This window comes from Styela clava, chromosome 1 (genome assembly GCF_964204865.1).
Source record: "Styela clava chromosome 1, kaStyClav1.hap1.2, whole genome shotgun sequence".
Taxonomy (NCBI): domain Eukaryota; kingdom Metazoa; phylum Chordata; class Ascidiacea; order Stolidobranchia; family Styelidae; genus Styela; species Styela clava.
The window spans coordinates 670453-685095 of record NC_135250.1 but is presented as its reverse complement, the minus strand read 5'-3'; the positions used below and the strand labels follow the sequence as shown (position 1 = coordinate 685095).

The window sequence follows — 14643 nt, the reverse complement described above, 5'->3', positions numbered from 1 at the left end:
GTATTTTAAATTTTATGTTTTGTCTGATTTCCAGGTTGTAGGAAATAAATAATCTAACAACTAATAATTTAGTAAATTCAATCTGGAGAAAAACCTCATTCTTGTGAAATATGCGAAAAAGATTTTGCAACTATAAGTGGCTCGCAAAGACACATTCGAATTCATACTGGAGAAAACTCCTGTGCTTGGGGAAGATTTTGTATGGTCAGGTAATTTGCAAACCCACATACGAACCTATACTGAAGAAAAACATAGTGCTTGTGAATTATGCGGGAAAGATTTTGCAAGATTAGATTACTTGAGGCTACACATAAAAACTCATATCGTGTGAACATTTTTTTTATTTTAGTTTATTCGTCGTCTGATTTGCTCCAACATTTTGTCAGTTTGAAACATTTGACATAGAGTTTTCAAGGATCACACAGGAGAAACTAATATGATGTAAAATTATTTGGAACTTTTTTCAATCACTGCCCTATTTTCTACAGCATTGGTTACCCTGTTATGTTTATTTACCTTTACTGCAGGGGTCACCAAACTCTTTTGACCGCGGGCCGGGTATGACTCAAACTGTGTTGAAACGGGCCGGACAAATATTTTTGTCAATGTAATACAATAAATTCACAAAAGTTGGGAAATTCATTCAATTTATTCAACAATATGTATTCTACATTTCTGAAGATTTGAATATTGAATTCTATCTATATCGCAGAATATAGATCGAGAACATCCTAGGAGAACAAATATACAAGATTTCTATATCTAGACAACTATCCTGAGTTTAGCTGTTATCAAAACGTTGCAGTCATGGATTAGGAATGTTACAACATCCGCCTTTTCGCGCCAAAAAATGTACGCATCACGTACCGTACGTACGTAAGTGCCGTTACGCCGTGTCGGAATACTGCTCATAAAAAACGACTACGGACTGCCTGCTGTAGCATTGAATTCCAAGAAATATTGGCATAATTAGATAAAATAAACAACTATTATCTGGTATTTGATTTTATAAATTCCCCAACATTCGGAGCTTTTAAAAATTACGCTCAAGTTATACGTAGTGCAAACTAATGATATTGTCCATGGGCACCAATAAAATTTAAGTCGACGTGTGTATTTCTTTCCTAACTTGATACTTACCAATTTTTATGAAGTTTGTACTATCAGAACATTGTTAATTATTACCCCCAATGAATCACTGTCAAACTGTCATGCACAACTCCAGCGTTTATTTGCACGATCTTTCGGCGGTGTCAAGACCGTTGCCAGAATAAAATCCTGAAATAGTCTCAATATTCCATAGTGACGCAATCGAAAGGTTAGTGATTGATATATATGTACATTTCATATTTATTACAGTTCTTATCAAAAAAGTAATAGAATCTTTATGGAAAAAATTGGCCTGTCGGGCGGTTCTAAAATTCCGATATCTCCGTAAACTTGGTATTGTTTTTCCTTTTCACTCAGATCTATCCAATGACGCAGTTTTTATTTAAATCGGATGAACTTTAATTTTTTTTGTAACATACCTACATGAATATCCGCATTTAGGCAGTACAAAAGTTAGTGTGACTTGTGAAATTGGAGCAGTACGCGAGGGATTACAGTTACTGTTAGCGCGACGTGCACATTCGGCATTAATTTCAGCACAAGAAGCGCAAACAGTTTCGCCCCACGAGTGCATCTTCCACAGAAACGTTGCGTACCCGGTAGAGAATTTCAGCCTATTTTGTCACAGCTATTTCTAGACTAATTTTTCATTACTACTATTAAAACTACAATCCCTAAGGAGACAAATGATGATTGACTTATTTGATTCATACTTAAATTTCCCAAACCCAACCAAAAACTAACGAATAGCATTCAAAATCGCAAAAGCGAATTATTGTTTACAACCACGACTGAAAATATGTCAGGGTGACAAAAGTGTCTGAGCGGATGCGGAAAAGAACAACGATGCTCGGGAAAATTTCTCTTGGAAAAAAATTTCGCTATTTTTTACGTGTTATTGCGGGCCGGATGCGGCCCCCGGGCCGTAGTTTGGTGACCCCTGCTTTACTGCCTTGGTTGCTATAGATAATTTTTGTTTATATAAATAGATAGTACGAAGTGTGACCTTATGCACAATCAAAGCAATTGCAAATCATGTATCATTTGCTTCATATCAGTTTTGCTTTGAATTCAATTGTGCTAATAGTATAAAGTTCTTAATGTCCTCTCATATTGTTTATAATTGTGTATGTGTTGTATGTACGATGTAGATTGAGGTTTCTCAAACTGAACCTTAACAAAGATATAGAATGGACCGATAGGGACAATGAGCAAAGGCATTCACTATTGATCGACCAGAATGACTGCATTAATTTTATGTAAGTTCATGAAAGTTGCTTATTAGTTTTTACTATTGAATGTGGATCATACAATAACTGATAATCATACAATAACTAGATTTCCTGTCCTGCCATTTGCCTATACTGTGCACCACTGATAAGTCAATGTAAACACTCAGCTGCTAACAAACATTGTTTACATTCATCCCAGCAACCCTTCTTAGCATTCTATTCAATGACTATTACAGTAGAAACTCTACCTACGAACAATTCTAGATATAAAATATCCAATTCTTTTGGTTGAAATATTGCTTTGACAAACGTAACGAAAGGCCGTAAATAAAAAATGTGTGTAGTGATATTTGTTCATTTTAGGTTAATTTAATGCAAAGCTTGAAGCAGAGATGTCCAATTCAAATATGAGGACTTTCAAATATCGTTTTTTGTGTTTATAAGAATACAGAATATGGCACACACCCTAACCAAAAGCAGACTTGTGCGGCGTGTCAATAAATTAAAGCCAACATGAGAGGGTTTCAATTAGGAGGATGTTTTTGAGTGAAAATATGTTACGAATATTATCATATATTTTAATTTTAAAGGGTTTTAATTATGGCTGACATGAAATATTTCAATCAGTGCCCTCGAAAAATGATTCTACACCATCGACTGATGGAAATTTGGGAATTGGGTTTACTCAGTTGATAATGAGGCCGCGTAATAACATTTGCGCTTTCCTGAATTAATGAATGATTCCATGACCAAAATTAATAGTCTGTGGTAGCTGCCCTGAAGACCACCGAGCAACTAGTTGTTATCACATTGGCCAGTTTGTTTCCCACAGTTTTCATTGCATTCTCTCAATTCCTCCGACCACTAACCACGGTCTGTCTTCGCTTAGTCAGCAAGCGCTGAAGGAAAAAAAAAGGTTCATAGTTTTTATTCATTATTTTCTGATTTTTCTTCTTTCCCTTTGTACATTTTCAATTTATTATGCAGTAAGTTAGTTTTGGCGTGTATTTGTTACAGGTTTTAATCATTCTTATAATTTATACAAATATTATGTCCTAGTTTTGTGGGAGCTTGGAACGAATAAGGGCATTTACAGGTGAAATATATTCCCCCTCTCATTTTCTACTTAGTCCGTAACGAATTAATTTTGCAGGTAGAGCAGAGTGGTCCAAGGTTGTTGCCTTCGCGGACCACAAAATTGTTTTTGCATTGTTCGCGGGCCACAATCGCGTCAGAAATAGGTAAAAAGGGCAATGCACAACAAAGACTCTAAAAGCGAAATCCCTTAAAATTTGAAAATGCTTATTGCTCCCATGATAGCAAAATGTAGTTTTAGATTATATTTTCCATAACTGCAGATTGATTGATTCTCAAATTTTACCAGATGTAAGGTGCAGGAGAGTAATTATTACAGGCCATAACTTTAATTAATTTAGTTATTATGTAGTTAGTTAGTAAACTGTTGAAATATATTCCCAACCAAAAAGATAGATAGTCAGTGAACAATTTGGACTACCCAAGCACACTATTCAACTTTGCTCTGGCTAGCCGTGATATTAGTCAATTTAGTGACATTAGGGATGTAACAAGATATCGGAAAGATTTTCTGATTATTTTTATGACGAAACAACACCAAATGCGATTTTTTAAATACCCTCCAGCAAAGGCAAGGCAAAGGCCACAAAAAATGACGCTGCGGCCTGGGTTTGGACCACCCTGAGGTAGAGTTTCTAATGTAATATTATTTTTCTTTCATACTTTTGTTTAGACCAGTAAGGTTTTGATTTTGTCTTTATTAGACAAGGAATAACAACACAACTAATCTTTGAATAATACTGAGAACAACTGATAAGAAATTCCATATGGATAAATCTTATGAGTGTGAAATATGTGGGAAAGAATTTGCCAGGACAGTTGATTGGAAAAAGCATATGCGAATCCATACTAGAGAAAAACTTTATGCTTGTGAAATATGTGGAGAAGATTTTGCCAGGACAAGTGATTTGAAAAAACATATGGGAATCCATACTGGAGAAAAACCTTATGCTTGTGAAATATGTGGGAAAGAATTTGCCAGGACAGATGATTTGAAAAAGCATATGCGAATCCATACTGGAGAAAAACTTTATGCTTGTGAAATATGTGGAGAAGATTTTACAACACTTTGTCAATTGAAAATGCACATGCGAATCCATACAGGAGAAAAAAATTATGCTTGTGAAATATGTGGAGAAGATTTTGCCAGGACAAGTGATTTGAAAAAACATATGGGAATCCATACTGGAGAAAAACCTTATGCTTGTGATATATGTGGGAAAGGTTTTGCCTGGAAAAGTAATTTAAAAATACACAAGCGAACCCATACCAGAGAAAAACCTCATGCTTGTGAAATATGTGGGAAAGATTTTACAACACTTTGGCATTTGAAAATACACATGCGAACGCATACTGGAGAAAAACCTCATGCTTGTGAAATATGTGGGAAAAGTTTTGCCCTGAAAATTAATTTGAAAATACACATACGAACGCATACTGGAGAACAGTGTTAACTCTAAGCAAATTATGAGTGCGAAAGTGCTTCGCAGTCGAAAAAAAAAGTGCGAAAGTGCTTTTGCCGATTTTAACAAGTTAGGTGCCCTAGCCTTTCATATAACCCATTTAAAACGGCATAGATACTCGAAAAAGCGCTCCTCCGGTTAATATTATGAATTACAGAGAAGCCTTTTCGTTAACCGAGTTCCCTTTAAGCGAATTCATGTTTAATTAAAACAAGCGAATTCATCGGCAACGAAATGACATCTGCTAACACCTGCCGCGGACAAAACTTCCATGCAATGTATCACGGTGTCAGTTGCTTACTCGCGTAAACAGCAAAGACTTTCACATTTGTTACTCCTTCCATCTAACAGACACGAGGCAGGCTGGAAACCATATTAGTTACAGGGTGGATCGTTTGTACAAATCCCGTGCAAAATAATCCCCCCCCCCCCAAATATAAATAGCAATCAACTAATTAGGGTTAGATGCGCTGGAAATTCAACTTTTCAATTTATCCCTAAACCTAATCTGATTATTATTAATTTGTGATTTTGATCCACTTTGAAAGTCGCCACCCGCTGTTGTAAAAGATAGGTTAACCTACGTTCTCTCCGAAATATTACGCAGGATACTCCCCTGTTTTAGGAGATAGGTTGACCTACTTTCCCTCTCAAACTTTTTCCTCCGAAATATTACACAAGATCACTTTGAAAATCCTCCCGGTTCGTGAACTAGCGTGACCTAATTTCTCATTTACATTTATATTATACTATTTCAGAGCTTACCCAAAGACAAGTAATTTTTAAATGTCGACATGCCTTGGTTTGCGTGCGAGTTAGTTTAAACCGGGCAGAAAACATCATATATTGGCAAAATGTTCAGTAATGTCATGTACTTTCAGCATTCATAAATAGCACTCTTTGTAATGCTGCTGACCTAGTATCAAATATTCGCATCACAACGCCACTTGCGAGGTTCCCATATATTTCAATTACACTAATAGGAACGATGACACCAAAGAGTTTTCTTTTGCTAAGGTACACTAAATATAACGAGGGTGATTCTTGAGAAAAACATGAATATAAAAAATAAACGAATGATATGATAGTGGATCCCAAATAATTTTGAGAGTGTCTCGAAATACCAATCCATTTGATAAATAATTTTTATTCGACCACATGACCGCTGATATCCTGAAAATTAATGTTGAAAGAGAATTACGCATTCTCAGATATCGGACATCCAGTCGCGATATTCAATCGTTTATCGTTTATATGCACAAATCTCACATTAATAGTAATTGCTACCCAAGTTTGTGAAGTTTAGAAACCAACAAACAGAAAATAACTTATCCTAAAACACAATTAAAATTCAGTCGGCAATAAATTCGTCGCCAAGACGATGTCATACAAAACAAAAAGATTTGGTCGCGAGAGTTACGTGCGTTGTTTTTTAAGCATAATGTAAAAAAATTTATAATTAATAAACGGGAGTTACGACGCCCTTAACACATCGTGTGTATTAAACTTCCCTTGTAAGTACTATTATTATTGTATTTATACACCTGTTGGAGTATTTCGGACAATTTCGAATTTAAAATAAATGAAAACCCGACATTTTATTCGACCATACATGGCCGGCGGGATGTTAAAATTGTAAACAAGAGAGAGGTAAAATCAATCGCGAGTTTCGTTATAACGGCTCGTTTACGAATTGTTGCGCCTGTTATCGTCGAAAATGATTACATTTGTTGTATTTTGAGGCATTTAAGCAGTAATAATTAGGGCATGACATCATCAAAATCGTCAAGTGAGATCTTGAAATTGCAAATTCCGTAAATAGGATTGTGAATTATTCGGTAACGAATTCAGCTTTAATGACCGTCGGGGTATTGTTTTGTTGAAAATGATTATTAATGTGAGAGCGCCAAAAACATACAGTCTATACCGATGCGACTGCAATTTATATGGTCGCAATTGGTGTGGCGCATTTATTAATAGTGTAAAATAAATTAAACGAATATCAATTATAACCAAGCCTGTCAGCGTGTTTATTTTCTGTGGGCAGGAATCGTAAAATACCACCTTGAGACAAATTCACTTCTATTATAAAATCTTAATTTTCAGTTATTATCGTTATACAAATACCGTGTGGCAACTTTTTAATTTATCGTCGACCGAAAAACCGCCCCACACTCGTCCAAACGTGTGTCGAGCTTGAACGACAGGAACAGATTCATCGACGACCTTAATTAGGGAAAATATGTATTTTATTGGGAATGCAAAATAAAAGTAACAAAACGCATTTTTTTGTGATATAACTTTGTATTTTCGGAAACGAGTTGCCGTGAAAGGTAAAATTTGATCTAAATTAATCGCAAAAAGGTTTTATTTTAAATGTAACAAAACACATTTCTCGAGATACAACTGTATTATCGGATACCGGGTGTCATGGAGTAAAATATGATCTGAATTAACCGTAAATAATGTTTCATTCCAAATGTATCATGACGCATTTTTTGCGATATAACTTTGTATTTTCGAAAACGGGGCGTCACGAAAATTATTAATCTAATGTTTTATCTATCGTCTAACTAACGTCTGGAACACATCATTTTCGGGGAGAACTCTAGCCCGCGAAACGTCATTTAATTTAAAATAGAGAATGTTTCACGCATTTCAAAACGGAAAATCACCAGTAAGTGGAGAGGGATTCAACCCTCCGGATTCAGTATTCTATATCCCCCCTGTCAGAACTTTCTGAAGAATGGAACAAGGAACCTGTCAAACCGCCGCCGAAGGAGGGGAGTATTTTTTGCACTAATAATTAGGGCGTGACATTATCAAAATCGTCAAGAAACTGGTGAATTTGCAAATTCCATAAATAAAATTGTGAATTGCTCGGTAACATTTTATCTATAATTATCGCCGGGGTATTGTTTTGTTGAAAACACGTTGAAACTTGAGGGAATTAGTTACAATTAGCGCCTGACCTCTATTAGGCACTCGAGCACTCAAAAAAAAAGCACTCGAACCCAATCTTTTTAGCATTAAGTCGCATAAGTAAAATATCCTGTAAAAGAAGTGCTGTTCATTAACGTCATCTCGTCTTATGACCACGCAGAAATGCCTTTATTGCCGAATTATTCGATCACTATTTTAAATCAACATTCAGGATTGTCACAATTTCAGATTTGCGAAGTTTATCACCATAGAAATACATGAGAAAGTTAATTATCGTCTTAATAAATATCTGCATCACGGTATGGACAATAATATTACCATTCCCATAAATTGGGACGGTAAATTTACAAATCTTGATAGGTAATATTAAAGCCAACGCAAATGTTAATTTGAGTCCTCAATGTCTTCAACAGCTGTTGCCGATGTGAACGAACGGGTAAACCCGAAATATAAAACTTCGATGTCCGCCGACCCACAAGAATTCATATTTGTAAAAAAGAGAGGGCGGGAATATAGATTACCCAAAACCTGGATATCGCCGCCAAAACGATCGGTGACAAGAACAATTAGCGATTACAACGGAATTAACCAGTAAAAAGGCTTTGTTGTCGATTTTTTAATGTTTTCACCACGTTTATTCGGTACTCCTTAAAAATATTCGATTCAAAAAAATATTGAATTTTGCCCACCCAACCTCGCATATCAATGAGAAATAGTTGTGTAAATATTGCAAAATTACGGAAAATGCCACTCCTTCCAACATTGTGATTACAATAAAATGGCACTTAATGGTATTTTGTGAATTTGGTGATTTTGCAAATCTGTGACATGCTGCTAAAAGTTTCGTCTGATTTGAAAATCGTGCAGTTTGGTCACAATTCATCCGAAGTGACTATAACACATAACACTTTTATAGTCATTTTGAATTCATCGATATCATTGATAGTCACATGACCACTCACTTCAAAGAAACGCACTGCACTGCCTATTATTCCAACATCTGGTTTCAATCACCCGGGAGCGTTTTTTGCGGGAGAAGCGGAATCGGTGTGCTTGTATAATAATCATATTATAAACAAGAATTTTGCCGTTAATGCAAAAGCTTTATCTCCTATGTCTGCATCTCATAGGTTAGAATTCCCGTAAATATCGTTATGATATGCAGATTTGAGTTACAAAAGTACTAGTATGTTACTTATTTGTCAACTTAATACTCGAAAATATTTGTTAACTTTAAAATTTTTATTCCATTCAAAATCGGAAAAAAGTGCTATTTCTCTTCAAAATCGGAAAAAAGTGCTATTTCGCAGTCCCTAAAAAAAGTTGCGAAAGTGCTTCGCAATTTTCGCAAAAAAGTGCGCTAATAGTGAACACTGCTGGAGAAAAACCTCATGCTTGTGAAATATGTGGGAAAGATTTTACCCAGATGAGTTATTTGAAAATACACATGCGAACACATACCGGAGAAAAACCTCATGCTTGCGGAATATGTGGGAAAAATTTTGCCAGGACAGGTGATTTGAAAAAACATATGCGAATCCATACTGGAGAAAAACCTTATGCTTGTAAAATATGTGGGAAAGATTTTACAACACTTTGTCATTTGAAAAAACATATGCGAATCCATACTGGAGAAAAACCTTATCCTTGTGAAATATGTGGGAAAGATTTTGCCAGGTCAGATGTTATGAAAAAACATATGCGAATCCATACTGGAGAAAAACCTTATGCTTGTGAAATATGTGGGAAAGATTTTGCCCAGATGAGTTATTTGAAAATACACATGCGAACACATACCGGAGAAAAACCTCATGCTTGCGGAATATGTGGGAAAGATTTTACAGCATTTGGTCACTTGAAAATGCACATGCGAACACATACTGGAGAAAAACCTCATGCCTGTGAAATATGTGGGAAAGATTTTGCCCAGAAAAGTCATTTGAAAATACACATGCGAACACATACTGGAGAAAAACCTCATGCTTGCAAAATATGTGGGAAAGATTTTGCCCAGAAAAGTTATTTGAAAATACACATGCGAACACATACTGGAGAAAAACCTCATGCTTGCAAAATATGTGGGAAAGATTTTGCCCAGAAAAGTAATTTGAAAATACACATGCAAACCCATACTGGTGAAAAACCACATGTAAAATGTTGCCAGGACAGTTAATTTGAAAATACATATTCGAATTCATTATGTTTTAAAAAAAAATTTAAATCGGAAATTTCCATGCAATGAGTTCTGAAACAGTCTTCATGATTACAACGTCTCTCTATATTTATTTGTGTTCAACGTAGGCTCAATCTCACGTCAGATTTGTGTTTGTTAAAAGTGTTTGTTTTGTATTGTTTACCTATTCTTGGTACTATTGTGGCCCGTGAACAATGCAAAAATAATTTTAGGGCCCCAAAGCTGACAACCTTGGAACACCCTGCTCCAGAATGTTACACCAAAACTACTGCTGTAGAAATAATTACCGGTATGTGCTTGACAATTTCTGAATCCCTCTTACTGGTAGCTGGGTGAGATGCGGTGGTTCATTTGGTTAATTAGGCAGTCATATCATCTTTCTCTCCCCACAGGTTAGATATGAGAATCCTATCTACTGAATGCATCAGTCCCAAAAGTAAAAACATGATAACTTACTGTTGTAGCGGCTATATTAAGCAGTACGACTATAAAATGCCCATACATTATTGTTTGGTTATCTACATGTCGACAAATCATATTTGTTTCTTTGTGTTATAATTTACTTTGTTTTGTTAATGAATATTTTAATTGTGTATATTTGAGTTTGTTAATTAATTTTGACCTAAAAATCAGAATGAGTGATGTCAATGAATATTGATTCGTGAGAAAGTACATCATGTTCCAGCAAAAATGATATGAAAATTCACATGCTTGTAAAATATGTGGCAAGAGAAATAGCAACCAAGCATATTCGGGCACATACTGTAGAAAAAAAGTCTTATGCTTGTGAAATATATGGAAAAGATTTTACGAGATTGGATATTCTGAAACGACATAATCTAATCTATACTCACACGGTACCTTTTGCTTGTGAAATATGTCGAAAAGATTTTGCATGATCAAGTAATTCAGAATGCCACATGCGAACACATACTGAAAAAACCTCATGCTTGTAAAGTATGTGGGAAAGATTTTGTAAGATCAGATCACTTTTTTCTTATTGTAATTTTTTTTTTTTTTCTGATTTGCTCAGAATTTTGCCTGTACAAGTTATTTGAAAAATCACATGCGAATATATGGAAAAGCTTCTGTATGATAACACATGCAATTTTCTCATATGGTGCAAAACTGTCTGATTTTTTATAGCATTAGTTACCCTGTGATGTTTATTTGGCTTCATATTTAGTTATTATGTAGTTAGTAAACTGTTGAAATATATTCCCAACCAAAAAGATAGATAGTCAGTGAACAATTTGGACTACCCAAGCACACTATTCAACTTTGCTAGTTGCTTCGGCTAGCCGTGACACTGGTCAATTTAGTGACATTAGGGATTCGGAAAGATTTTCTGATTATTTTTACGACGAAACAACACCAAATGCGGTTTTTTGAATACCCTTCAGCAAAGGCAATGAAGGCCACAGAAAATGACGCTGCGGCCTGGGTTTGGACCATCCTGAGGTAGAATTTCTAATGTAATATTATTTTTCTTTCATACTTTTGTTTAGACCCGTAATGTTTTGATTTTGTCTTCATTAGAAAAGGAATTACAATACAACTAATCTTTGAATAATACTGAGAAAAACTGATAGGAAATTTCATATGGATGAATCTCATGCTTGTGAAATATGTGGAAAAGAATTTGTCAGGACAGATGATTTGAAAAAGCATATGCGAATCCATACTGGAGAAAAACTTTATGCTTGTGAAATATGTGGGAACTCTTTTGCCAGGACAGATGATTTGAAAAAGCATATGCGAATCCATACTGGAGAAAAACCTTATGCTTGTGAAGTATGTGGGAAAGATTTTGCCAGGACAGGTACTGTGATAAAGCATATGCGAATCCATACTGGAGAAAAACCTTATGCTTGTGAAATATGTGGGAAATATTTTGCCCTGAAAGGTTATTTGAAAACACACGTGCGAACGCATACTGGAGAAAAACCTCATGCTTGTGAAGTATGTGGGAAAGATTTCACAACACTTGGTCATTTGAAAAAGCATATGCGAATCCATACTGGAGAAAAACCTTATGCTTGTGAAATATGTGGGAAAGATTTTGCCAGGACAGGTAGTGTGAAAAAGCATATGCGAATCCATACTGGAGAAAAACCTTATGCTTGTGAAATATGTGGGAAAGATTTTGCCAGGACAGGTGATTTGAAAAAGCATATGCAAATCCATACTGGAGAAAAACCCCATGCTTGTGAAATATGTGGGAAAGATTTTACAACACTTTGTCATTTGAAAATGCACATGCGAATCCATACTGGAGAAAAACCTTATGCTTGTGAAATATGTGGGAAAGATTTTGCCAGGACAGGTAATTTGAAAAGACATATGCGAATCCATACTGGAAAAAAACCTTATGCCTGTGAAATATGTGGGAAAGATTTTGCCCAGATAAGTTATTTGAAAATACACATGCGAACACATACTGGAGAAAAACCTCATGCTTGCGAAATATGTGGGAAAGATTTTACAACATTTGGTCACTTGCAAATGCACATACGAACACATACTGGAGAAAAACCTCATGCCTGTGAAATATGTGGGAAAGATTTTGCCCAGAAAAGTTATTTGAAAATACACATGCGAACACATACTGGAGAAAAACCTCATGCTTGCAAAATATGTGGGAAAGATTTTGCCCAGAAAAGTAATTTGAAAATACACATGCAAACCCATACTGGTGAAAAACCACATGTAAAATGTTGCCAGGACAATTAATTTGAAAATACATATTCGAATTCATAGTGGAGAAAACCCGTCTGCTTGTGAATAAAATTTAAAAGGGCACATGCGAACTCATTCTTGTGAAAATACACATGCGAATCCATACTGGAGAAAAACCCTATTCTTGTAAAATATGTGGGAAAGATTTTGCATGGCGAAGAACTTTGAAAAGCCACGTTCGAATACATACCAATGAAAATCTTGAGCTTTCGAAATGGACCTCATGATTGTAATATATGAAGAAAATATTTTTATAAAGGCCACATTTAAACTTTCTTATGTAAAACTGACTTATTACATTGTATATTGTTGTGTATGTGTTGTATATATCATCTGCATGTATAGTCCTCATTTGTAGTCTTTGTGAACTGTCAGCCATTATTATGGATATTGTGTCCATTTCATTTTTCTTCCATTATGTTTTAAAAAAAATTTCAAATCGGAAATTTCCATGCAATGAGTTCTGAAACAGTCTTCATGATTACAACGTCTCTCTATATTAATTTGTGTTCAACGTGGGCGCAATCTCACGTCAGATTTGTGTTTGTTAAAAGTGTTTGTTTTGTATTGTTTACCTATTCTTGGTACTATTGTGGCCCGTGATCAATGCAAAAATATTTTTAGGGCCCCAAAGCTGACAACCTTGAAACTTGTAAGAAGTTACACTGCCAAAATGGGTAAAAAACCACTGCTGTAGAAATAATTATGTGCTGGACAATTTCTGAATGCCTCTTACTGGTAGCTGGGTGAGATGCGGTGGTTCATATGATTAATTAGGCAGTCATATCATCTTTCTCTCCCCACAGGTTAGATATGAGAATCCTATCTACTGAATGCATCAGTCCCAAAAGTAAAAACATGGTAACTTACTGTTGTAGCGGCTATATTGAGCAGTACGACTATAAAATGCCCATACATTATTGTTTTGGTTATCTACATGTCGACAAATCATATTTATTTGACTTTCAGCACAACTTTGTCGAACCATTGTTTCTCTGTGTTATAATTTACTTTGTGTTGTTAATGAATATTTTAATTGTGTATATTTTTGAGTTTGTTAATTAATTTTGACTCGTGAGAAAGTACATCATGTTCCAGCAAATATGATATGAAAATTCACATGCTTGTAAAATATGTGGCAAGAAAAAAGGCACATAGCAACCAAGCATATTCGGGCACATACTGTAGAAAAAAAGTCTTATGCTTGTGAAATATGTGGCAAGAAAAAAGGCACATAGAAACCAAGCATATATGGACACATACTGTAGAAAAAAGTCTTATGCTTGTAAAATATTTGGCAAGAAAAAAGGCACATAGCAACCAAGCATATATGGACACATACTGTAGAAAAAAAGTCTGGAAAAGATTTCACGAGATTGGATATTCTAAAACGACATAATCTATACTCACACGGTACCTTATGCTTGTGAAATATGTCGAAAAGATTTTGCATGGTCAAGTAACTCGGAGTGCCACATGCGAACACATACTGGAAAGATTTTGTAAGATCGGTTACTTAAGGAGACACATGAAAACTCGTATGGTGTAAAACGTTTTTTTATTATAATTTTTTCTCTTTTTCTGATTTACTCAGAATTTTGCCTGTACAAGTTATTTTAAAATCACATGCGAACATATATATACTAGAGAAAAACCTCATATTTGTGAAATTTATGGAAAAGCTTCTGTATGATAACACATGCGATTTTCTCATATGGTGCAAAACTGTCTGATTTTTTACCATTATTTAGCATTAGTTACCCTGTGATGTTCATTTGACGTCACTGCCTTGGTTTTGTTATTTTACATTTTTGATACTGAGTTAGTTGAAATTTGATGATATAAATAAATAGTATCGGATGAGATT

At 35.1% G+C, this 14643-nt stretch overlaps 2 protein-coding genes across 2 annotated transcripts in view; one reads left to right on the top strand and one right to left on the bottom strand.

The window, feature by feature from the left end:
- The window catches only part of LOC120345419 (calcium/calmodulin-dependent protein kinase kinase 1-like), a 310354-nt gene that overhangs the window by 274167 nt on the left and 21544 nt on the right, over positions 1–14643 (bottom strand). The gene's annotated exons all lie outside the window — the stretch shown is intronic.
- On the top strand, positions 2021–13184 carry LOC120341797 (uncharacterized). The gene is made up of 3 exons (XM_078114133.1): positions 2021–4882; positions 9228–10011; positions 11608–13184. The coding sequence occupies exons 1-3, from the start codon at positions 4205–4207 to the stop codon at positions 12768–12770; spliced, it is 2625 nt and encodes an 874-aa protein (XP_077970259.1). The 5' UTR covers positions 2021–4204; the 3' UTR covers positions 12771–13184.